Here is a 23,865-nt window from a genome sequence, read left to right on the forward strand (position 1 = left end):
TCTGAGTCAATCAACAAATTGGACAATATTCTCCACATAATCCTGTACAAGTTTGTGAACTCTTCTCTCGAGTGCATTTTTCAAATCTGAATTAAAATATATATACATTTATAGATATTGTAATAGTGTATTTAGTATAAGCTCAGGAACATACGACTCTTGTCATTTTTAGTTTGCTCAATATTACTTATTAGGTCATTGACGACCTTGTCGTTTTTAAGTCTGGCCTGGATTTTCAAAGTGTCGTTTTCAGACAAAACCAGAGAATCAAGGCTAAGCCTCCTCTAAAAACCATTAAAATTTTTTACAAACCTTTAATGATAAGGCGGTAGCCCACGAAGTCGCAATCCCGTCAAACTGAACTGTTGAAGGAGAACTAATAAACTTTGATAAAACAGTCGAGGAGAATTTGACAACTTCATCAATGTTTGATATCTTAGAGTTAGATACCTTTGCTAAACAAAGCATAGAATAATTCAAGTTACCGATAGTTTTACAGAGCTCTGAGCTTGAAATTGTGAGAGGAGAAGTACTAAAATGTGTAAATTAATATTAAAATAGTACCTTAAAGTTACACTGCATGAACATTCTATAATAGTCTTGATTCTACAGAAGCTGTAGAACTTATTCTGGTCAAAATTATGCTTATTTGGAACCGGATCGTGGTATATTCCAACATTCCAGCCATTATTATTGTTGGAATCCACGGAAGTGGAATCTTCCTTATCCACTTCAGACTTTATTATGGATAGAACTGAGTTGATTTTGGGGAAATGGTCTGAAGAAGACGATTTAATGTCAATGGAGCCCAAATTATGAAGAGTGTTGTTAAATATTAAAGAATATGATAGGTAATCTCCTCTTAGAGAAAGACCCAAAAATTTGTTCACAACTGCCATTATATAAAAACAATTATTTAAAATTATAAAAAATAAGTTGATTCATCTCAAATGGAGTAGAATGTGTTAATCTTAAAATGATTTATTAGAGTATCTGACGAATGGGGGATCAAACAGATGTTATATCAATAATTTTATAAGTAATGGAATCGTCAAACTCAGATCAACCGAATCATAGAACTTTTGTAATAGAAACGTCTCAAGATGTTTCCAAATTTCTCGACAAATCTGAACAAGAAGAAGTCTATAATCGATATTCAGATGTCACGTTGGTACTAAACAGCTTGGAGAATGGTATGATAATTTGCTATACAGTGTTTTTTTCAGGAGTTGGGAACCTATATCTAACGAATCTGAAGTTAATCTGGCTAAACTCGGATCCTTCAAGGCATTCATATTCATTTCCGTACAAATCAATGATGTTTCACGCGATATCTAAAGATACTAGTAAGTTTGATCCGTTTAATCTTGTTTAGATCTGTTCAAAAACCCTTGTGTTTTCATACAATTGAACGTAACTGAGGATGAAGAGGATAATCACTCACTACTACTATCACCTGACGACTCAAGTCTAGTTGAATCGATTTTTGAAAGCTTATCGAAAATGAGTTCATTTAATGAATCGTGTTCATCGGACGAAGATGACTCAAACTGCGTATGTTAAACAAGTTAAAAAATTGCTTAGGAGATTTATGAAGAGTAGTAAAATTGTAAAATATTATTAATCAAAACTGTCGGGCTTTGTGCTAAAATAATGTGTTAAATATGCAATACACTTACAGCCATAAATCTTTCAATCCTTGACTTTTCAAAGAAATCTTCTGATAAAACACATACTTCTTCTCAATTATTGTTCGGTAGTCTTCGACTCCCATTTCAAAAGCCTTTTGAACTTTTAGTCTGGTGGGCCAGTGAACCTTGTCAAAGAATAGTTTCATTAGGTGTTGGTTAAACTCGGGTAATAACATCTTTACCTGCCAGAGGTTGGGCAATCTAAACTCCTGAAAACCATTTAGTAAATATCAAATACCAGTGCGTAGTCAGGTCTCCTGTCCATACAGTCGATAATCTCCTCCATCATTCCATCCTCATCCCACTGTGGAAATAAACCTGGTGCATTCGCCTTTCCATAAATAGCCTCAAGTCTAGGATCCATTTCAAGTAATTCACATCTAGTCCAAAAACGAGGTGTAACATAGTACTGTAACCACGAATTATAATAGTTAAGTCTAACCTGAAGAGTTCCTCCTCGTGCGTAGAATATTCTGACCATATCAGGCATGGTTCCTTCTAACATGATTTCACATAGTGGCATTTTCACGTTTACTTTTAAAACGAGAATTTCTAGTTCTGATCGACTAAACTGTTTTCTAACTCTATTTACAAGTGACTTTATTTTATCCTCATCTTTCTCCAGGAGCTCACAGTAGTTCCCTATAAACACTAATAAAATTTCAAAATACCATAAGATGATCTGATTATCCAAAGAATAGGCGTATCCTCTTTATACTTTACAGGGTTTGTGTATGCTGTTCTCTTCAAATGCTCTATATAATCCTCAAGTTCTACTCGTCCTTCAGGTGTTAATCTGTAATTAAAAGGCTTTCTTTCTATAGGAAGTCCACGGTGTTCTTCAGGATCACCGCTAATTCTTGGAACATTCTGATCATCCTCATATTCAAGTCTTCTGTTCTTTAAGATCTCATCAGCCACAATATCGCTCCAGGACTTTGACTTACTCCTAATAATTTATATCAACTTGAGTGGTATGGAACTTACAGTTTAGTTAATTCTGGGCTCATTCCTATAAAGTTTGGACTTTGGTCCTTAAATAGATTTTTGCTGACAGAAGATTTGAGGAAGTCTTCGATATATTTATTTGGGCTGGAATCATTATCAGGTAAAGTTGCTTTTACTATTTTTAAGTTGCGATACTGGTCATTATTATTGCAATTAATGAACGATGTGCGATTATTTATCAAGATTCCATATGTGTATCTTCTTGTAAAGGTTAAAATTAAGTGTAGGTATAGATACACTCCTACATTTTTGAAATTATAAAAAAACATTAGTTTCTCGTATCATTATGTATCTTGAAGATTATTTATTGTGACACTAAAGCTTATTATTTGATGAGTGTTCGGAGCCGTCTTAGCATAGCGGTATTGCATTTGATTCGTAATCAAAAGGTCATGGGTTCGAATCCCATAGACGGCTTTTATCGTAAAAGCCCTCAAAGTTTATAGATTAAGTTATTTTTGTTTTCAAATTGTTTATAATTTGTTATTAAAGTGGTTAAAATAAATTTCAAAGCGTTGGAACAAAATATTAAAATTAAATTAAAATGAATTAGTCGAGTAAACTATACATGAGTTTTACCTCCTGTTTATATACACCTTCATTCCCTTCAGTAACTGGCGTTTCAAGAATTATTGGTATGTTTTTAAAGTAAGGACTGTTAACTATGAACCTGAAGGTCTCTTCTGAAAGCTTTCCTTTGCCGATGTTTTCATGTCGGTCAAGGCCACTCCCGAGGTCTGACTTTGAGTCATTTAGGTGGACTGCTCTAAGGTATTTAAGTCCAACTACACTATCAAAGTCCTTCATAACTTGGTCAAACTGTTCTGTTGTTCTAATATCATATCCTAAAATTGTGTGAAATAGGAATAAATTACCTGCGGCAAATAGGTGACAGGTATCAAGGCATACTCCAACCTAAATAAATTCTAATTGAATTAATGTGAATACTCTTGATTTATCCTCAACGTTTGCTATGATTTGTTTCAAATCATCAAATTTTGATCCGATAACGTTTTTCTGTCCTGCCGCATTTTCCAACACAATTGTAACACCCTTTGTCATCTCCAAGGCCTTATTAATACAGTCCTAAATCACGATTACTGATTTGTAAAATACTGAAATGTGTTTTATCCCTTCCTTCTTTTCACATAAACCACAAGTTGATCCTATAACAAGATAACATAGCTCTTAAATACCTGGATGGAAGTTATAGAGCTTTATCCCTAGTTGCTCACATCTTTGGATGTCATCTAAAAAGTTATCGAATGCTCTGTTTCTTTTATCCGGGTCTAAACACTTATTGTTATCTAGCAAATACCTGGGTTAGCCATGTTAATCAAATATGATGCATGTGGGAGTACGAATTTGGGGTCATAGTTATGACTTGACATGTTACTTTTGAACTTTTCAATTGCCGATTTCGACTAAATTAATATGATTTCGTTAAATCTCACCAAAGCTTTCCAGTTCCACGTCCTTTGGTTCTTAAGAAAAAGTGCGAACGACTGGCCTAACGATAAATGTTGAAGCCATAAAATATACCTAGGATATTGTATGCGTTTGGCACTGAGTATTCTGGTCCTCCTGACGCTGAAACATGTGCTCCAATATAGACATTGGATTTTTCTCTCAATTCCGCGATTTTCTTATACGCTTCATCTACATCCTCCTTCGGGTCTAAAAGGAATTAAGGTGTTTAATTCTACCCAGTGGTGGTATTTTTGCCCATTTGGTGGGACTTGCTGTGGGCGTTGCAAAGTCTAGTTTCGTCTGAGTCAGTGATTTTGGTGTTTTTTTAACAGCTTTTTTAGTTTTTACAGATTCTAATTTTGTTTCCAAATCATTATTGAGTTCTTCCTTCTTTTCTTTTTTAACTAGTTTAGTTTTGACTTTAGTCGCCTAAAATAGCGATAATTAGAGTTTAAATATATAATAAATAAAGTTATAGTACCATTTCAGAGAATTTACTTAAAATATCCTGATGGATGTGTAGGTTATTTGAATAAATATATGAATAAAGTTGTAAGGTTCGTTTCTGACTTATTCCTGTGCAAAAGTTAAAAATCATACATATTATTACAGTTAAAGGTAAAAATATATAACGCATGAAATAATAATATAACGAATGTTCAAGGTTGGGCACGAAAATGGAAAAAAAATAAAAAAGTGGACAAAAAGATTAAATTAAATTAATGTGTCAATTAATGCACTCTTAAGACTATAGGAATCGATGATAGAAGAATTGAGCCCAGATGGTCTTGCCAAGTTAAAAATTCTTTCAACTGTCGCAATCTCAGTAGCGGTGGTTGACATTCCACAAAATGCGACCCAGTCGTTGACGACAATTCCTATAAAAATTTTAATTAAAATATTTAATACCTGCTCCAATAACATCTGAGCCTCTGTTAATAGTTCCTGAGGTTAGTGGAATTTGTAAAAGTTGTGAAAGTTCTTCCATTTCACTGGTTGTAGTTTTTACATGAACCAGTCCTCCTTTATTTTGAAATCTAGTATAACTTCCGATTAAAACATCTCCGGCTATTGAGGCTCTGAAAACCTCGATCCCCAAAACATCTTCTACTATTTCCTCGGTTTCTTTATCCATATCGACATGAATTAATCCAACATAATCATTTGCTGATATACAATTTCCTAGAGCTGATAATCTTTCATCTATTCTTCGAATTTCTACGGAATCAGGGAGTGAGTTTCTCAGGTGCCTTAATTCTTTATCTGTACAAATGCTGGACACCAAAAGTCCTTTTTTATTTCCTAAAATTTATTATATAATATTATATGTGATTTATTCCTTACCTACTGATACCCTTCCTATAACTCTTGTACCACCGATGGTAGTGTGAACTACTGGGATGTGAGGAGTCAATTCTGCCTCAAAAAGACTCGAAAAATTAGTGGAAGATCCAAGCGAAACCAGTGCATACGAGTTAGTCAAAGTGGAAAACACTCCAACTTCGTTGCTGTTCTCATACTGAGCCCCTAAAGAATAATTAAGGAGAAATCCACCTACGTATGGCCATTTTAAAGGATAAAATACAAGTTAAGAAATAGAAAAATTAAATAAATACAATTAAATTAATTGTTAAATTATTTTTTCTAATTTTGTCAGGACATGTAGATTATAGATTTAAATTAATTTATATGATTTCAATTATTTATTTTATACTCAGTTTTTCAAAATTCTTATTAAAATGATTTATTTTTATATTAGAAGTTCATAAAATGTTATCTGAATCTTCAGTTTCTTTAGCTATCGCAAATAATTGTATTGAAGAATCCTATTCTTCTGAAAATAGTCTTAGTACTAATAAATGGGATTTACATGATTTTAGATCTAAAAGTTTTAAACTAATTTCTGACTCAAAAAACAAATTTAAAAGGGAAAAATTAGGTTCTGAAACTTCAAATCATACATCTGATATACAAAAAAATAATAAAAAGGAGAATTTAGAAACATTTGAAGGGCTTGGAGTTCCAAATTGGATAATAGAAATATGTAAATCACTTCAGATTAAAAAACCTACAAAGATTCAACAACTGTGTTTACCCTCAGCCTTTAAGGGCAAAAACTTAATCGGATGCTCTGAAACCGGAACTGGAAAGACTATTTGCTTCTGCTGGCCAATACTTACATCACTGGCGAAGAACCCATACGGAGTTTACAGCCTAGTGTTAACGCCTACGAGGGAGCTGGCGTTTCAAATCTCGGACCAGTTTAGAATATTCGGAGTTAACATGAACATCTTGGTGTTATCATGTGTCGGAGGGGTTGATATCGTTAGCCAGTCGATAGAAATGGAAAAGAGACCTCATGTCATTATAGCAACTCCAGGAAGACTAGCATACCAAGTTTCAAATGCTGAACGTAATTTATCAAGTATATTTTCAAATGTAAAGTACTTGGTTTTTGATGAGTCCGATAGACTATTAGATATAACCTTTCAAGAACATTTGAAGGAGATTTTAAAGTGTATTCCTAAGTCTTCTGAAGGAAGGATTACATTCATGTTTTCAGCAACAATTACAGACGCCATAAGAACGTTGGCATCAAAGATTTCAAACACAAACTTCGAATTCTACGACGCAACAGAAGAGTCATCAAAAGTGCTAAAACTTAACAGAAAAATCGAACACGAGTACTTATTTCTACCTCAACATGTACATATAACATATTTGGTATATGTATTGAAGGAACGATTTTTAAAGGATGAAAAGGACAAAGGAATAATTTTTACGTGTACCAAAAAAAGATGCCAACTTGTCTCATTAACCTTAGACCAACTAGATTTTAAAGTAACATGTATACATTCACTCATGAAACAGTCTAAACGGACGGATTCGCTATCAAAATTTAGGTCTGGGTATTCCAATTTATTAGTTGCTACGGACTTGGTGTCAAGAGGAATTGACGTGCCAGAAGTGGCGTTTGTAATTAACCTCGATTTTCCAACTACACCATCTGATTACATTCACAGAGTTGGAAGAACAGGAAGAGGAGGAAGACAAGGTATCGCATTTTCATTCATTGATGAGTTTGATGTTGACAAGGTTAAGAACGTTGAGAATTCAGTGGAGATTAGGCTTAAAAAGTATGAAATCAAGGATAAAGAGGCTGTAAAACTATTAAACAAGGTAACTGTAGCTACTCAAAAGGCTCACATATTCTTACAAGAGCGGGAGTATAAATGAATGGACATTTTCCTATCAAGGAAGTTTCTCAAGTACCCATATTGTAATATTGTGTAAAATTCTCTAACATTCAGTCAATATATTCATTGTAATTTTATTTTATTCATTACACATTTGTTGTTTAATTAGTTATAAAATGTTTGAATGTTTTACTTTAATGTGTTTAATTTAGTTTTTATCATAACTAATCTCAATTCGTCATGTATAAACATATTTAGAAATAATAAAGGAATATTCCCCGACGGATTCCTAAATTTTAAAAGGAATCCCGAGAAAAAAGATAATTTATCGCAATTAAATGATGTTTGTAATGGTAATAATTTGGAAGGATTAGAATCCACAGATTCCGACAATAAAAGTAAAAATTTAGAAAATTCGACTGTAAAAAATAATAAAATATCAAGAGTTGAGCTTTTATTTGGATCGGCAGGTTTAAAGCGTTTAAATTCCTCAAATGTGTTTGTGATTGGAGCGAACGAGTTATCGTCGAAAATCATAACACACTTAATAAGGTCTGGAGTGTCATCAGTAACAGTGTGGGACGAAAACAAGTCTCTGACAAGGGCTATTTTAAAGGAAATTTTAATTTTAAACCCGGACGCAAATGTTAAGATCCTACACACTGACCTTCTGGAACATTTGTCAAATTACAAATACTCAGCTGTAATAATATCAAACCAACCAATTCTGACGGCAATCAAGTTCAATAAGTTGTTCCATAAAAAGATAAACATAGTCTATGCGTCAGTTTCAGGATGTGCTGGAATCGTTCTCAACGACTTTGGTGACCACAAAGTTCATGTAACATCAGATGAAACATATGAGGAGGATTCAGCGAGGATTTTACAGTTAGGAGAACAGTCCTGCCTTGAGGTAGATTCATCAAAGTTATCTCAGTATAGTAAAAATGACATTATTGAAGTTAGATACAAGGAACATGGGTCTGAAAATAAGTTGAGCCAGTTTAAGATATTAAATGTAGACAAATCTAGTGAAGGTTCTTTAAAGCTTTGGATTGATACGAGAAATGATAAATTAAGAGACACAGTGGTATCAGTTAGAAAAGTTGATAAACCTGAAAAACTACACTTCAATACCTTTGAATCATTAATCAATTCAGTGCTAACAGTAAACAAGTTCCTAAATTTTGTCAAGAGAATATTTACGCATGAATCGATAGAAAAATTAGTAATCGGCCCAGATAATAACAGTAGTTTGAACAGTAAATTAGTGACTGTGTTAGCGTCGTTTATCGCATTGAGTAAGACAAACTCGTATAATTTACCACCAGAATCCCATTTGGATTTGGAGAACTTTTACGCAGTAACGAAACAAGTTTATTCTGAGTCAGACTATAAAGTTGTTTCCAACTTTAACTGTCTGAAGGACTTTAAAATCCCATCAATAATATCACTAATTGGTAAGAGTATTTATTAAGAATATGAATTTAGGTGGTTTGGCAGCTCAAGAGTGTATTAAGGCTATAACACACACTTTCAAACCTTCAGATCTAATATTAGTGGATAGAAGTGATATTTTCAGTGACGAGTCAGGCCAAGTGGATGCTGAAAATGTAAGGAAATCAATGAGCCAAGTGTCGAAAATGTCGTTTCTGGTAGTGGGATCAGGCGCGTTGGGATGTGACTATCTTAAGCTTCTGGCTGAAATGGGAGTCTCGGATGTAACACTATTCGATAATGATACTGTAGATGTATCAAATTTATCTAGGCAAGCTTTGTTTACAATTAACGATATTGGGAAACCAAAAGCCCAGGTAGCAGTTAGGAACCTGAACCTACTACATAACACCAGCGGATACAAGTATTATAACCGAATATTCACTGAAGATAGTTTCGAACTCTTTGATCGGCACATATCTGAGGGTAACAATTATGTAGCAATTTCAGCAGTGGATAACATTGAAGGAAGAGTAGCACTCGATAACTTTTGTCTTCTAAATAACTTGCCAATGATTGAATCTGGAATTCATGGAATGAAATGTATCATTTTAAGACTACCATATACACAATACTATATAGAAATATATATAGTTAGTAGTATGTAACTCTAGATAATTAGGAATGGGATTTAATGATGATTAGGTAGTACGTCATTTATGGTGCCGTATATTACAGAGTCATTTTCAAGTTCAATGGGAGATGAAGCGGTATCATCAGATAGGTACAGTTGTTCAGTAAAGGGAATACCATCAAACATTGACGATTGTGTTTTTTATTCAATTGAGTTGTTCTCCTGGATCTTTAACACACAGCACATGATCCTTAACAACTTTGTTAAGGACCCAGTTAAGGCACTTGAACAAGCTGTTAAATCTGGCAAAAACAATTTTCACAACTTGATTCAGATAGTCTATGAGAATCTAGAGATAATAAACTCTGACGAGAAGAAGAAAGAATATGTGGTAAATCAGTGGGCGAAGATGAAATATGACAAATACGTCGGTCACGAATCGGAATATAAGAATAAGTTAATCTCAGCGTTAGTAAATTTGAAGTTGAAAGCTCTCAAAAACGTTGGAATTCAACCAGTTAATATGGATTATGACAAGTTTAACCTCATTTTGAATCATGGGTATAAAGAGTTTGGAGATCACATGTCGGGCAATAAGTTCAGAAAAGAGGATTTCCAGAGATTAGTGGATGTGTTTGTTTGTAATTCAAGGAAAAACACCAACTATGAGTTTAACCCACTTGTAATTGAGGAGGATTGTAATGATTCAACTGACTTTGTATACTTTGTGAGTAACTTGAGGGCACGCAAATTCAATATACCAGAAGCCTCAAAAACAAATTTGGTTCGAAAAGCAAAGAACATTGTACCAGCTGTCTCAACATCCGTTTCAATTGCCTCTTCACTTTCACTTATGGAACTCTACAAACTACCAATTATTAAAAGTACAATTGTTAGTAGTAGATGTATGAAAGAAGATAGAAATGGTTTGTCAGGTTTACCAACTTCTTTAAAGAATGGAAATGAACTGGTGATAAACGACAATGTAAAATTAAATCTATTTGTGAATAAGAGTGAGATTAACTTTTGTAATGGTGATAAAACTATTTTTACACTTCGTCCATTCAACTATTCTAAGCTCGATTATTTGTGTGGTTTTTTCAAAAACCACTTCTTCAACAGTGCTACAATGAAATATGTAACAAACACATGTGAACCCCCAAAAGTCTTCACAATTGATAATAAAAACTCTATTCTCAACGGATTGTCACTTTCATATTGGGATCAGTTCATTATTCGGGAACATCGAGTGCATGCTGATGGTTTAACCAAAAGTAGTCAGCACACTGTACCCTACAAGTTTAATTCCCGAAATATCATTAATGGTCCAAATACGTATTGTAAACTAAGACCAAAAGAGTTGATTTATCTTTATGAGTTGGTTGATTTGCTTGAATTCATCTTTGACATTAAAGTTGACGGCCTAACATTTAAGAACGGGTACTTGATTGTGGGTGAACACAACAGGTTCAAGCCACTTCAGGATTTACTAAACCATCGCTCTGGACAGTTGTTTTTACACATTATTGCAAGGGATAACAAGTCAAATAAGGTTATAGAACTTCCTGATATTAAGTATTCCATAATATAATAGCTATACTATATACAATATACTCGTGTATATTACATTGTGTATATGTGTATGTATTAGATTAATTTTTTGGATTTGAAGAAGTTTCTAAAGTAAAAAATATAACAAAGAGTTGAGAAAATGACGAAAACGCTATTGGCGATTGCAAAACGTGCTAACAAATGGTAAGTTTTAATAGCCTTTTCACTGATTCTGTCAATGGATGAAGCGCCGATAATTTGAGCCTTGTGAAAGGCAGAAAGCTCATCGAGAACGTTTTGAACCCTAATATCCACAGGATCCAAGTGGGAACTCTTTGCGATAATTGAATAGTCCCTTGCGTCGGCTCCGAACTTTAGCGAAAAGTTAAAATTTGTACCAGATTGAGGTCCGTTGACGCATAAAGTAATTGAAGGACCTTCAACTGAAGTAAATGAAAGTGAGACGTCGTTTCTAATAGCAGATTCACGGAAAATATATTGATCTGAGCCCTCCTCGATCACGTAGGCTGAGTAGAACTGGTCTGGTTTAAGGTCTAAAATACCAAATGTCAAGTGAACAAACATATCTTTTCCTACAACTTCAGATAAACAAAACTGTTGATAAGGTTCCAGATACGTAGTGGCATCGATATAAGAGCAAGAAGACTTTATAGTAAAGTTAAAGAGAATAAGAATGGAAATGGTGGTTAAATTAAAATTAAAAGATGGGATAACCATTGTTATATTAATTTAGGAAAAATCAAATAATGCAATGAAAAAATGAACCAAGAAATCAATTAAAACATTTGTTCATATTTAAATATAAATTAATAATAATCAATTAAAATTTTGATGAATTTAAAATAATAAATCAGAATCCAACTGTAATGTGGTGTATAAAAGATGTAATAAAATTCATAAAAAATATAACAAGATTGTTGTAAATTAGATTAAATGTAAATATTGATTTTTTAAACTTTATTATAATTCTAATGTGTAAAATAGATAAAATTCGAATACAATATTCAAACACATTTGTTGTAAAATGACGTCCATGTGATATTTAATCTGTAATTATAATGGTTAATAGACCTAAAAGTAGACGTAAAGTATCTAATCAGGATTCCACAGATTCTGGACCAAAAGAACTGACATCTTGTGATAACCCTTTGCTAATTCAAGGCTATAATTTGTTTGATAACCAATACAAGGAAAATACAATACATAACCGAATTTGTCATAGTATAAAGGAAAGTTTAGATAGCATTTCAGACCCACTTTCATGTAATGTGATCTTCCAAATAGGAAAATTGATGAGCGTAGTTAAATCAAGAAGTATAGTTTTACCAATAGAAACTGAAGCGGTTTTAGATTTTGACTCAAATAAGGTAAAATTTGTTCCAAATGTGTCAAAACAGTGTTTAGACTCATTGTATTTGAACATCTTCGTGAGTAGATCAGACTATAGTAAATTGGTTCAAAACAATGATTATTTAGAAGTTGAACTGGTATATAATACGAAAACATGTAATTCAGAGTCTAGAAATAGTAACAAAGAAGGATTTTGCCACTCAATTATATACAGAATCCCCTTTGTGTTTAATGAGCAGTTGAACTTCAATGATTTAAAACAATATACATACAACTATTTGGATAGTATAATAGTGTATAGACCACAGTCAAATTATCATTTTAAGGTCCAGACTAACTGTATAATATCAGTTGATGGTAACACTAAAGAAAGTAGAGGATCAGTAATGAAGATGTTATTTCGACATTTGAGAACATATAACTCCAGTAAACTGGAGAATGTAAAGTTCATCAAGTTTAACCTTGAGGTTGTAGATGAGTGGGATATTCCCATTAATGATGAGCTTTGTAATCTTGAAATCCTCGAAGTTATTAAAGCCTGCTATGAGACTTTTATCGCCACTAATAACTCCAACTCATATCCGTTCATAGACCTTGACAATTCTGAAGAGTCCAAGGTTAAGATTATACAAATCTCAACTGATTCCTCAAAAATTAGTAACAACTCACAACTTTACAGACAGTATAAAAGATTAATAGAATATAAACCCAACAGGTTCAATTACATAGTCTCACTTTTGGAATCTAACACTCGAATGTTACTTGATCTCTTTGATAGAACATTATTTGACGGAACTGGATTAGGAAAAGAGTTGGATGATAGAAAATTTGATGGAATGGATTACTATCCAAATTTATTTGGAGATACAGCAGAGTTCGCTCAGATCCATTATGATACTAGGAAAGTAATAAGACAACAAGAATCAGCAATAGAGGCTTTGAGGAAGTATAATAACTTGGTGAAAAGAGTTTTGATTTTGTGTAATATTAAGAAAAACACCTCAGTTTTGGAGTTGGCATGCGGCCACGCCCAGGACTTGGATAAATATAACACCAAAAGGATAAGAAAACTGATGGGAATTGATATATCAATGAGAGAAATTAACGAGGCCAGAAGGAGATACGGTCAGAGGAAGAGAACACTTTCGTTTAACGCAGAGTTCCACCATGGAAACCTTCTTGACCCGAAAATCTACTCAATGTTCATCAAAAACAATACTTTTGACGTGGTTTCAATACAGCTCGCAATTCATTACATACTCGACACTGAAGCCTCAACGAACTTTATACTCGAAAAAATATACAACTCTCTAAATGAAGGAGGACTTTTTATCGGCTCCACCATTTGCTGTGACCAACTTTCAAAAGAGTTAGCATCCAACATAAACAAATCTGTCAATAACACAGGTGACTTTAAAACCCATATAGTTATATATTAATGTTAAGGTTATAATATTAATGTTTGATTAGAGGTTTGGGAGTTTGGAAATCCGATATTTAAGATAACATTGGACGAGAAATCAGTACAGGAGATAAAAAATTCATCAGAAAACCTAAATTATACAGAGATTAAAGAGGTTTTAAACAGTAGTTGGGGACTTAAATATCATTTCTTTTTGATGGAATCTATAGACGAAAGCGAATATGTAGTTCCATGGCGTAAATTTGTGGATATGTGTAACAGAATTGGGTTAAAACTTGTGGAATCATATACATTTCCGGAGTATTTGGACAAATATAGGACATTAATTGAGAATAAAAGGCTAGAATTGCCTCAAAATGTGTACGAGAACATGGATTACCATTTCAAGAATATCTCGAATTATTCATTCTCAAATGATCAAATGAGAGTGTTTTCATTATATAAAATATTCGTTTTTGAAAAAATCACAGGAAGAGATAAGTTATACATCCAGGGTGTGAAAATCAAAAGAAATTGAAACACTACAAAATTCATCCAAATACAATTTTTAAAAAATAATTTTTAAATTTCTTAACATTAATATAAATGTATATATAAATGTAAATTAAATATGAATAATAATAAGAACCAGATTGGTGATATCGGATCATCACAAGCTTCAGTAAACTCAAACTGGAATTTCATACCAGAAGATGAACTTAAAGAACAACTCAGAAAGTTTAAATACACATATGTCGAAGCAATAAATAAACTTATAAAGTTTGATAAACAGAGAATATTCAGATTCCCAGTGGATACGAATATTGTCACGGATTATTACAAATATATTAAACATCCGATGGATTTTGAAACAATGTTAAATAAAAATGATGAACAAGTGTATAAAGATGATATCAGAGTTTTCGACAATGATGTAAAGCTGATAATTGAAAACTGCAAAACATACAACTCACCAGATACAGTATTTTACGAAGCGGCAGTAAAGCTCGAGGAGTTTTATAACAGAATGAGGCCGATTTTGACTAAAAGAATTAACACAATTTGTAATCTACTCAATAGAAAGATCCTTTCAAACACCAAATCGAGGAACAAACCAATAATTCAAAGAGGTTTAACACCACCATTACAGAGTACCTCTTCACGCTCTTTTGAGATTCCAGTAACTAACCTGGGTAAATCTGAAACATCTTTACTATCTTTCCCGTCAACAGAGTCAATATCATCTCAAGACGCAAAGGCAGAATATGTCGATATTTCTACACTTCCCATAATTAAGAGGAAGAGAAAGAAGGGAGACCTCCTTAAACAAAGACCCTCAACTAATTTAAATGAACTCATTGACCCACTGTCAACTGTAATCCAGTTGGCACTTACAGTTTCTCGACTCAGTAACGAGACTTTTGGGAAACTAATGTCCAATTTTAATGGTCTTCCAAGGCTTTTAAACTCACTAGATGTGGCGCACCACCAACTCTCACTCACCAATTACACCGGGGGTAACTGGGACAGGAAATCCCTTAACAGGCTAAAACGAGTAATTAACAACTTTGAATGGAAGAGGAGTTTTGATTTTCAAATGCCGAATGGCAGGAATCATCTGTATCAGAAGATTCAGCTACTACTTGGGAGGATCCAGAGGAACAGTTACAAACGCACTGTTGAGAAGTTCATAGGCGCTGAAAACTTAAAACTTATCAACCAAGTTATTCCTAACCTCTCCAATACTCTTAATGAGCTCTCCTTGCCTTATCAAATGCTCTTTAATGATTATGATCTTAGATTTTAATCTCCCTAATATTTCAATGTTATATACATGTGTATATAGGGTATCATATATACAATGTTCTACATACACAACATGTATATATACAAAAGTGTACAACTATAATAACATGTAAATTGTATGGAAATTTGTATTGAAAATTAAGCATGTATTTTAAGTATTTTGCACTTGTTTTCGCAGTAAGTTGATTCTATAAGTTTACGTTTGTCGTCAAATTGATTATAGTAGCCAGAGTTGCAACAAAGCTTGCAAGAGTGAAACAGACAATTGGGGTCCTAAACCATAATAAATAAAGTGTATTATATACCAAATTGCAATGATTGAAGGCTGGACCTTGAAATGAAGTGCAAGCACTTAAGTAACTGTTAAATTTGCCAGAGTTTATCTTGAAGAGTAAATTGTTCTTGTCACACTTCTTGGTGCACTTTAGAGTCACGTGATCACCCAACAGTCTCGTGTGATGACTACAACACTGATTGCAAAAGTCAGACATGCACTCATCTAGGGCATTATTTCTGGTAATCAAACCGCACAATCTTCTGCGTTCAAGAAGATTTGAGGCAAGACAAGGCACCCAAGCGGTTGATACAGAGGTCTCCATGAAATTTGTATTTAACTCCTTTGGCTCGGAATGTGATATTTGTAAGCTATCAAAGTAACAAGAGCTACAAGCTGAGGATTTGAGGCCCAGAGAATTGCCCTTATTCGGCTCAATGGTGGCTGAAACTTTAAAGTCATATGAGGACAAAAGAGACTTTAAAATAAAATTATGAGGCACATTTGTCTTTGCTCTGGCCTTAATTTCAGTGGCAGTAAGCTCAATTTCAATTACGTTCCACTTAGAAATTGAAATTGACGCCTCTTCACTTGCAAGAACTTTCACTACCCCAGATGAAAACTGCCTTATTCTAAACTCCTTTGAGTTAATCTCAACAAGGCACATGTTCTTCTCATCCAAGTAGTGAACGACTGCTCCCACAGTGCCAGATTCACACTGTGGTAGAACTCTAAACCTGAAAAATCCACCACTACCTAATCAATATTAACATATCTTTATTCTTACAATATCGATCGTTTTTCAAGATGGCCAAAGAACCAATATCATGTGGATCATAACAAGCTTTCACTTGATGTATTACCTTATGTTCACCATTAAATAATTTCTAATCAATCATTAACAATATAATCAAACTATAATCAAAAATATAATAAAAATATAATAAAAATATAATAAAAAGATAGTGTGTAAAAAGTTGATAGTATAAAGAATTACCTCGAATGACCAATCGGTGTTGATTGAATATTTAGGGTTTATAATGTTATAATTTTCTTGAAAAGAGCCTGTACAAGTTTCCGAAAAGTTACAACACTTGATATGTTTTAGTCTTTCAATGCGAAGTGGTGACTCTAAAAGTTTAACGTTCTTGGCTTTAATTGACAAATTGTCAAAGTAAAATGAGCCATTTGAACCCGACGAATAAAGCCCAAATGAACCATACAAAAAACTCGTATCAATCACCCTTAAAATATATTAACTAACTTGTGTGTTACCTGAATATGAGTCGATTGTCACAATGAACCTCAGTATAATAATGAGTGCAGTTAACTTTTAGGTTGTACCAGTGCATTTTGTTATAACCTTCATCAGGGTTTGTTGCAAGTACATATGCAACTCCGTCCTCAACTTTGATCAGCTGTTTATTTGATTTGAAATAACTCATGACAAACAGGTAAAAGTTAAATTGGTCATGAACTCTAAAGGCAATACCAATTGAGCCTTCATTTGTGGCCAAAACGTTTAGTGAGATCTCAAAGTCAAAGTACTTAAAATGGTTCAGAAATGCAAATGAGCCTTCTGCAATTAATTCTGAATCTAAATCTCCAGACTGTGCAACGTATGAATCATGGCCCTCAACTGGCGAGTTTGAATACCCCCAATTACTCTTTCCATTCGCCATGGAGCTATCGTGGACTGTAAACGTCTTAGAAAATGGCATTTTATGATAGTCTAATTCAAAGTCTGAAGACACATCTATAGTTTTATTCTTCTCATCAGTCAATAGATTGGAATACAACATCTTGCTTGAGTCCAAAGTATCATAATATGAATGGACTCTCGAACTTAATGAACCTCCATTATCAAACCTAAATTCCAAATTAAACTACTACTAAACTAACTTAAATAACACTAATTTAACCTATCTAATACTAATTTAATATAAAAGTAAATAGATTGGATACAGTGATGTGATGGTATCGTTTTGTTTATTATGTATTGGTTCCAGTGATCTGAGGTGTTTCTTAGCTTGTGAAACAACCACTGAAATCTGCTCAACAACGTTTGTAACCGTTTTATTATCAACTCCATATAACGAATCCATTATCTCAATAACTTTATTAGCATATTTTACAGTATTAGGATCATACACTGTATCACCAATAGTTTCTCCATTCTCCACATTATCATTATTTTTATTTTTGGTAGTAGCATTAGTATTATCATTATTAACCTTATCAATGGGATTAACAGCATTAACAGTATCAGTGGAATTAGTATTATTATTTAATTGTAGAAATGACCCTTTTGTTTCAACGATTGGGCATCGTTTTTCACGTGGTAAAATCCTAATACTATACTTCCTATCAGGCCCGTTGTGCTCAAAATTATCTTTATTCTCACCATTTGTTTCGTTTTCATGAATTATGTCCTTAAGCCCATGCCAAGTTTTATTGTAAAAGTAACTCTGAACCCCGTTCTGCTTATCGCCATCGTAGTACTTCCTACCATTTTCAATAGAAACTACAAAACTTCCATGGGAACTGATAATTCCGGCGTGAATTGCTGCAAGGCAAACTGAACTATGATCACTATAAAGTCCGTTTGTACCATAAATAAACAAATTCTCCTTCTGAGAACAGTCCTCATCACAGCGAACAATTACACTTGTGTTCAGCGAGCCGAATATCTTTTTCGACTTCCCCAGAGAGTCTGAACAGTCCAACTCTAGAGGAGCTGTAATTTCATCTGTGGCATTAGTTGAACAGGCGATCCCTGAAATGTCAGAAGTCTCAAGATCAAATCGCTCAATCTCTTGTGTTGACATTGAAATACCAACTGCATTCACATGTAAATCAACTAACTCTGAGGATTCGCTAAACTTGTCGTGATTTGATTCATCAGAACTGGAGTTTTCCACACCAGAGTTGCCATGTGGAAACGAAATGAATGAGAAAATGTTCATAAAATCTTTAAATTTCGGTTCAGAGCCGAATTTATAGGCCAATGGAAGGTATGAATCGAGTTTATTACTAAGTGGCATGAGTTTCATAGCTTTTTTTAGGTGATCAATTTGACGTCTAGACTTGATTACAAGAGGTTCGAGGCCATATGAAGCACATTGAAACCTGAGTGAAGTTGGTGTTCTTATATTATTCAACGGCTGAATTGATATTGAGTTGTCTTTTCCGTTCCAAATGTACATTGAAGTGTGGGAATCCATGTCGCAGTAAACCCTTAACGGGGCTTTAGAACAGGGTGGTTGGATCCAGTAAAAGCCTGATTTTACATTTGGGTTCAAATTGTATATATTATAACAGTCTTCTGCTGGGTTATTTTTGTTTTCTCCAATCACTGATAATTCTAGTGTGTAAGGGTCACACTTTGTAATTGTAGATGAGTTAAACAGTTTCCAAAGGTCTTGGCTCTTTTTTGACGCTAGATTTAACTGATTATCATAATCCTTCTTTTCGTCCATGCAGTTTGCTGATTCTTCTAATGATTCTTTCAAGTGACTTAGTTCATTTGAAACTTCAGTTATTACACTATTCAGGTCCGATTCCATCCCTCTAACCTTCTTAGAAAGCAACGGCTCAAACACACTCACATAAAATACAAAATACTTATCTCTGGCGTCTGCGCTGTTCGCAGCCGCTCTGCAATCACCGACAACTGTGAGCAAATTATTGGTCAAAACTGACAAATCTCTTATTCCGTAAACATACCCACCACTAACCTTGCCGTGTAAGTAGTGAGGTTTCATCATTACAATCCTCAATTGTTTGAAATCAGTGCCTGGAAACGAGTCTGTAGTCGTGTGGTACGAGTTTGAAAGATTCCTCGAAATCTCTTTAAATGTTATTTTATCTGAACTCGCCTCTATTGTATAACTTAGAGGCTGGTATTCCCAGTCAATTAATACTCTTGAGGCATGAACCATCTTATCTAAAAGCATATTTAACACAATACTTATTACCAAAGTCAAGGGTCAGACTTGTAACATGATATCCATCATCTGGAAATATTAAAGATGCCCAGTAAGTCTTCTTATCGAGGTCTACTGCGTACTTTTCCTCGTGCTTTTCACTGCTTCCGGTGGATGTTACTTTCAACTCTGACTTGTATTTCTCTACCAAATTACCCATGCCTGCCGCACTTCCATTTTCATCCCTCTGCGTCAAACACAATTCATTTGCGTTCTTCACTGATAATTGTGAGTTTCCCATAAATTCCCATGTACACGAGTCCTCGTTACAATTATCAATTATCACTGGACCAACTAAACACAATTATCTCAAAATATCTCAAAAATTGCCAAATCAACTCTATCAAGTATATATACGAGTATATAATTATGAATCAGAATACCTTTGGATGACTCAACGGTGGTTAGGCACATTTCTGGATATGAAACTGCGCTTACAATTTGCATCCTTGAATTTTGGCGCCACAACTCCTAAACAGATGATATCAATACAATGAATTTAATACTCTTCCATCTGAAGCTGCGATTGCGTTAACGCATAGGTCCAAAACGACTCTGGGCTGATTTTCAACAGTTCCTTCCTCAACTTGTAGACACATTTCACCTTCTTTTGACGAAATTCCAGACTTTATCATAAATAGCGGTGTACCATAGCCTACTAGGTGTATATGCCTTATTCCAAAATATGTATTGATTGCTCCTCTCAATGTTAATCGTACAAATTTTGTCTCATATGGCATTTCCAGCTTAAAATTTTCCTTATATGAGCCTAAAATATACACATAATCATATTATTTGTGAATTTACGTTTATTTTCGAATGTTGGTCTAAATGGCATTACTACGTTAAAATCATCTCCAGTCAAGGATAATGAAATTTCAACCTCCTAAAACTCTTTCTAATGTTCAAATTACCTTTGGAGCGTATTCCCAAAATACGTTAATTTGCGATATTGTTGCCTTTTCGTAAAGCTCTCCAGTCCATGACACTAAACACATATTACGGGCTTAAAAATACCAAAATCAGTGTCACTATGGTGTCCTTGACTTGACCAATATGAGGAGCCTATTTGAAAGGCTCTGTTTGGTCCATGTTTTTCCGAATCATTATTTGGTGCGATAAATACTGACGTTGCTTTTGAGTCCTTGAATGTGTAGAATTCATTTGCATTTCTGCATCCTATTTTTTTAACAAATATTAAAAATAAAATTATCTTAATATTATACAATCTCATTTAAACTAATATACATGTTTTTTCAATCTGAATTTGAAAAACGATATCATGGATGTGTGGGTACGAATGTGTAAGATAAACATATATTAAAACGAAAAATAAAGCACAACATTAATTCTGTTTGAGTGATTTTTTATTTTTAAATCTAGAATCTAGTAGTAAAATGGTGTTATCCCTGATTTAAATGATGGAACCAATTCTAATACCTGTTTATCACTTGTATCTTCTTCAAATGCCTCAATATTGCGATTTTTGAACTACCTTCATAAATTTATTTTAACATTTCTCTAACCTGTTTGACCATGTACCTTAATCCCTTCATTTTCTATATCGTTAATCTTTACTGGAACACATCTACCAACATTTATTTCAACTGCGTACTAACTTAGTTCTCTTTAATGCGTGATCATGTAAATACTTATAAAGTTCATTTACTTGTTCCAGCTTCGCTCTTCTTTTAACCAGTGCTGGAACACTTTCGAACTGTGCTTCAGTAACCTAAACTTTTCATTATTTTCACAATATTACAGGTATAAATTCAATTGTTTCCTTCACGGGTTCTTCATTCTTGATTTGTTTCCTAAATTTGATAAACTTTCATTAAAAGTACCTCTTAATTACTATTGGAACTGGTTGATTATCTGGTATATCAAAGAATTCAGCTGATATTTTCAAAGTGTTCTTTGCTAATTCAATGAGTTGTTCATTATTCTTGTTGTTGGACACTTTATTTAAGCCCTGAAATACATTTTTAAATTAAAAATTACCTCAGTCTGTGCTAGTGTTTCAAATACTGAAACTTGCGATTTTATCAGTGATAACATTTGACGTTTATATACGTAAAGTTCCTAATACAAAATATATCAATGCGAGAAATACATTTAATGATTCAAAGAGTTTATGTATTTTAGTTTTGGTAGTCTCAACAGATTCTGTGATATCAAAAACATCAAGGTCATATACACATCTAAGCTCATTCTTAACCTTCTGCTCCACCAATAAAAGATCATGCTCAAAGCTTTCAAACTAACAACTTGCAAATATATATTATCATACCCTTTTAAAAATATTTAGAATCGGGTCCTCAAAATTGTTAGGTAAAGTTGGCATTTTATTGTACAAACGGTTACTCAGACTCTTACATCAAATTAGTATAAACAAAAAATACTTTAGGTAACTTCAGATTTCTTGTGTTTTAACTTGTAATTCAGCTTATAAGAACACTCTGGGCATACTCTAACCTTAACTAGAGCCTATACAAATGGAAGCGTGAGATTCATACCTGTTTCTTAGTTTCGTGCTCAATATAGTTAAATAGAACTTCATAACTGGATAAATTTGTTGTTTCGCTACATGTTACATTCGCACATATGTTTTCACATTTGCCTTCAACCACTTCATTTGCTGATCTCCACCTCAAAGCTATCTAAAAATCAATAATTTATGGATAAAATTGAATTACATCGCCTGATTTATATCTTGAAAGATCACAAACTGCAAATTCTTTAAATAAAGATTCATGATAACTTGAAACTAGGTTGGATTCCCAAGTTTTATCATTCTAATATTAATTTATATACTGGAAATGATCGATTTACCTTATCATTTAAAAATGTATAATGTTTTTTTAAAACGTCATAATCTGTAATCTTTTTTGGTACCATTAAATTATATAAATGAATTCTTGTGTAATTATTTTTTCTCTTGTACATGTGTGGTTTGGTGAATTTTCCAGATAATATAAATGTTTGGATTTATTAAATAATTTTTTGCCAACTGATTGTCCTAATTATGGTTAACTCTGTGGATAGGACAAATTTTTTTATGAGCCAGGTTAACCAGAATTCTAATGTAAACCTCACTCAAACACCAAAAACCTTCGAGAATTTAGAATTCAACACAGATGCCGATTCAATTTATAAAGAAATTGAGAAAGCCAAGGCTAGGCTCAATGAATTATCGCAATTAGCAAAGAAACGTAGTCTTTACCTTGATAACACCTCCTCTATTGAGAGGCTAACTTCTGAAATAAAGTCGATTTTAACTTACACCACAAACTCTATTGATTCATTTGAAAAGAAGGTAAACTCCTTCAAGTTTAGAAATGAAGCTTCCAAAAAGCATTACAATAGTATTATTTTCCAGCTTCGAAATGACATTTTTAACGTCACCAACACCTTTAAGGAAACTTTACATCAGAGAGCTCAAATAATGCTAGAACAGGAGAACAGGCGTAAATTATACTCAATTAATGACATTCATGCTCAAAATCCAGGCATCGGTCGTAAAAGATTCATGCTTCAACAGGATTTAGAATCCGAACAACAACTTGATTTAGAAAGGTTTCTACACATTTTATATAATTTTATTTAACCGTTTGATATTTGTGATTAGTGGAATAACTGTGGCGCCTTCGACGTCAGTGATTTCAAATGCTAGAGAAGAGGCCATTGCAAATGTGCAAAGAGCAATTGGTGACCTTTCTCAGATATTTCAAAAGGTTACAGCCTATGTTACTCAGCAGGATGAGATGATTAACCGGATAGATTTTGACACTGAAGTGTCACTTAGCAATGTAAAATCAGGTACTTTTTCTACTTTTAATCCACCCTAGCTAGGAACGAGCTTTTAAAATATTATCGGAGGATTTCATCTAATCGCGGCCTCATTATAAAGGTTAGTTTTTTAATTAAAATTTTCTTAGATTTTAATCCTGGTGACTGTTCTAACTTGCCTCTACATTATGTTCGTCATGTAATTTTTAATCTGTAATATATATTAATACTTGTACACTTGATATTTTA

General features: G+C 33.4%; 13 protein-coding genes across 13 annotated transcripts, besides 5 other annotated features; 6 read left to right on the forward strand and 7 right to left on the reverse strand.

The window, feature by feature from the left end:
- Positions 1 to 6: 6 nt before the first annotated feature.
- On the reverse strand, positions 7 to 899 carry TA12605 (uncharacterized protein; the record flags this gene model as incomplete). The annotated part of the gene is made up of 4 exons (XM_947290.1): positions 7 to 86; positions 155 to 284; positions 313 to 532; positions 565 to 899. The coding sequence occupies 4 exons, from the start codon at positions 897 to 899 to the stop codon at positions 7 to 9; spliced, it is 765 nt and encodes a 254-aa protein (XP_952383.1).
- Positions 900 to 1,042: 143 nt separating this feature from the next.
- Positions 1,043 to 1,602, forward strand: TA12600 (uncharacterized protein; the record flags this gene model as incomplete). Its single annotated transcript, XM_947291.1, has 4 exons — positions 1,043 to 1,193; positions 1,227 to 1,346; positions 1,376 to 1,554; positions 1,585 to 1,602. The coding sequence occupies 4 exons, from the start codon at positions 1,043 to 1,045 to the stop codon at positions 1,600 to 1,602; spliced, it is 468 nt and encodes a 155-aa protein (XP_952384.1).
- An 18-nt stretch (positions 1,603 to 1,620) lies between these two features.
- On the reverse strand, positions 1,621 to 2,968 carry TA12595 (uncharacterized protein; the record flags this gene model as incomplete). Its single annotated transcript, XM_947292.1, has 6 exons — positions 1,621 to 1,645; positions 1,680 to 1,900; positions 1,930 to 2,100; positions 2,134 to 2,333; positions 2,363 to 2,640; positions 2,679 to 2,968. The coding sequence occupies 6 exons, from the start codon at positions 2,966 to 2,968 to the stop codon at positions 1,621 to 1,623; spliced, it is 1,185 nt and encodes a 394-aa protein (XP_952385.1).
- A 76-nt stretch (positions 2,969 to 3,044) lies between these two features.
- Positions 3,045 to 3,116, forward strand: a tRNA.
- Positions 3,117 to 3,248: 132 nt separating this feature from the next.
- TA12590 (apurinic/apyrimidinic endonuclease Apn1-like, putative) lies at positions 3,249 to 4,806 on the reverse strand (the record flags this gene model as incomplete). The annotated part of the gene is made up of 10 exons (XM_947293.1): positions 3,249 to 3,544; positions 3,575 to 3,614; positions 3,648 to 3,785; positions 3,816 to 3,865; positions 3,896 to 3,988; positions 4,018 to 4,123; positions 4,154 to 4,209; positions 4,242 to 4,376; positions 4,406 to 4,598; positions 4,651 to 4,806. The coding sequence occupies 10 exons, from the start codon at positions 4,804 to 4,806 to the stop codon at positions 3,249 to 3,251; spliced, it is 1,263 nt and encodes a 420-aa protein (XP_952386.1).
- Positions 4,744 to 4,806: a sequence feature (Signal peptide predicted for TA12590 by SignalP 2.0 HMM (Signal peptide probability 0.937, signal anchor probability 0.027) with cleavage site probability 0.654 between residues 21 and 22).
- Positions 4,807 to 4,883: 77 nt separating this feature from the next.
- Positions 4,884 to 5,737, reverse strand: TA12585 (eukaryotic translation initiation factor 6, putative; the record flags this gene model as incomplete). Its single annotated transcript, XM_947294.1, has 4 exons — positions 4,884 to 5,047; positions 5,079 to 5,471; positions 5,514 to 5,696; positions 5,728 to 5,737. The coding sequence occupies 4 exons, from the start codon at positions 5,735 to 5,737 to the stop codon at positions 4,884 to 4,886; spliced, it is 750 nt and encodes a 249-aa protein (XP_952387.1).
- A 202-nt stretch (positions 5,738 to 5,939) lies between these two features.
- On the forward strand, positions 5,940 to 7,406 carry TA12575 (ATP-dependent RNA helicase, putative; the record flags this gene model as incomplete). Its single annotated transcript, XM_947295.1, has 2 exons — positions 5,940 to 6,875; positions 6,909 to 7,406. 2 exons carry the CDS (start codon positions 5,940 to 5,942, stop codon positions 7,404 to 7,406), a joined length of 1,434 nt encoding a protein of 477 aa, XP_952388.1.
- A 144-nt stretch (positions 7,407 to 7,550) lies between these two features.
- TA12570 (ubiquitin-activating enzyme, putative) lies at positions 7,551 to 11,028 on the forward strand (the record flags this gene model as incomplete). The annotated part of the gene is made up of 3 exons (XM_947296.1): positions 7,551 to 8,826; positions 8,858 to 9,463; positions 9,509 to 11,028. The coding sequence occupies 3 exons, from the start codon at positions 7,551 to 7,553 to the stop codon at positions 11,026 to 11,028; spliced, it is 3,402 nt and encodes a 1,133-aa protein (XP_952389.1).
- A 56-nt stretch (positions 11,029 to 11,084) lies between these two features.
- TA12565 (cargo protein (transmembrane protein tmp21 homologue), putative) lies at positions 11,085 to 11,726 on the reverse strand (the record flags this gene model as incomplete). The annotated part of the gene is made up of 1 exon (XM_947297.1): positions 11,085 to 11,726. The coding sequence occupies one exon, from the start codon at positions 11,724 to 11,726 to the stop codon at positions 11,085 to 11,087; it is 642 nt and encodes a 213-aa protein (XP_952390.1).
- Positions 11,118 to 11,186: a sequence feature (1 probable transmembrane helix predicted for TA12565 by TMHMM2.0 at aa 181-203).
- A 341-nt stretch (positions 11,727 to 12,067) lies between the features above and the next one.
- TA12560 (uncharacterized protein) lies at positions 12,068 to 14,299 on the forward strand (the record flags this gene model as incomplete). Its single annotated transcript, XM_947298.1, has 2 exons — positions 12,068 to 13,766; positions 13,830 to 14,299. 2 exons carry the CDS (start codon positions 12,068 to 12,070, stop codon positions 14,297 to 14,299), a joined length of 2,169 nt encoding a protein of 722 aa, XP_952391.1.
- A 93-nt stretch (positions 14,300 to 14,392) lies between these two features.
- On the forward strand, positions 14,393 to 15,568 carry TA12555 (histone acetyltransferase, GCN5-like, putative; the record flags this gene model as incomplete). Its single annotated transcript, XM_947299.1, has 1 exon — positions 14,393 to 15,568. One exon carries the CDS (start codon positions 14,393 to 14,395, stop codon positions 15,566 to 15,568), a length of 1,176 nt encoding a protein of 391 aa, XP_952392.1.
- A 137-nt stretch (positions 15,569 to 15,705) lies between these two features.
- On the reverse strand, positions 15,706 to 21,061 carry TA12550 (uncharacterized protein; the record flags this gene model as incomplete). Its single annotated transcript, XM_947300.1, has 12 exons — positions 15,706 to 15,840; positions 15,873 to 16,597; positions 16,629 to 16,728; positions 16,839 to 17,085; positions 17,117 to 17,710; positions 17,807 to 19,787; positions 19,819 to 20,121; positions 20,211 to 20,298; positions 20,334 to 20,596; positions 20,635 to 20,713; positions 20,742 to 20,815; positions 20,845 to 21,061. The coding sequence occupies 12 exons, from the start codon at positions 21,059 to 21,061 to the stop codon at positions 15,706 to 15,708; spliced, it is 4,806 nt and encodes a 1,601-aa protein (XP_952393.1).
- Positions 21,062 to 21,172: 111 nt separating this feature from the next.
- Positions 21,173 to 22,773, reverse strand: TA12545 (uncharacterized protein; the record flags this gene model as incomplete). Its single annotated transcript, XM_947301.1, has 14 exons — positions 21,173 to 21,236; positions 21,268 to 21,322; positions 21,354 to 21,415; positions 21,447 to 21,559; positions 21,590 to 21,655; positions 21,683 to 21,799; positions 21,829 to 21,909; positions 21,941 to 22,087; positions 22,118 to 22,198; positions 22,240 to 22,314; positions 22,344 to 22,487; positions 22,524 to 22,555; positions 22,589 to 22,622; positions 22,660 to 22,773. The coding sequence occupies 14 exons, from the start codon at positions 22,771 to 22,773 to the stop codon at positions 21,173 to 21,175; spliced, it is 1,185 nt and encodes a 394-aa protein (XP_952394.1).
- Positions 22,774 to 22,852: 79 nt separating this feature from the next.
- Positions 22,853 to 23,819, forward strand: TA12540 (syntaxin 5, putative; the record flags this gene model as incomplete). The annotated part of the gene is made up of 4 exons (XM_947302.1): positions 22,853 to 23,403; positions 23,456 to 23,646; positions 23,676 to 23,737; positions 23,766 to 23,819. 4 exons carry the CDS (start codon positions 22,853 to 22,855, stop codon positions 23,817 to 23,819), a joined length of 858 nt encoding a protein of 285 aa, XP_952395.1.
- Positions 23,723 to 23,737: a sequence feature (1 probable transmembrane helix predicted for TA12540 by TMHMM2.0 at aa 264-283).
- Positions 23,766 to 23,810: a sequence feature (1 probable transmembrane helix predicted for TA12540 by TMHMM2.0 at aa 264-283).
- Positions 23,820 to 23,865: the final 46 nt, after the last annotated feature.

Source organism: Theileria annulata, chromosome 2 (genome assembly GCF_000003225.4).
Source record: "Theileria annulata chromosome 2, complete sequence, *** SEQUENCING IN PROGRESS ***".
In the NCBI taxonomy this organism is placed as follows: domain Eukaryota; phylum Apicomplexa; class Aconoidasida; order Piroplasmida; family Theileriidae; genus Theileria; species Theileria annulata.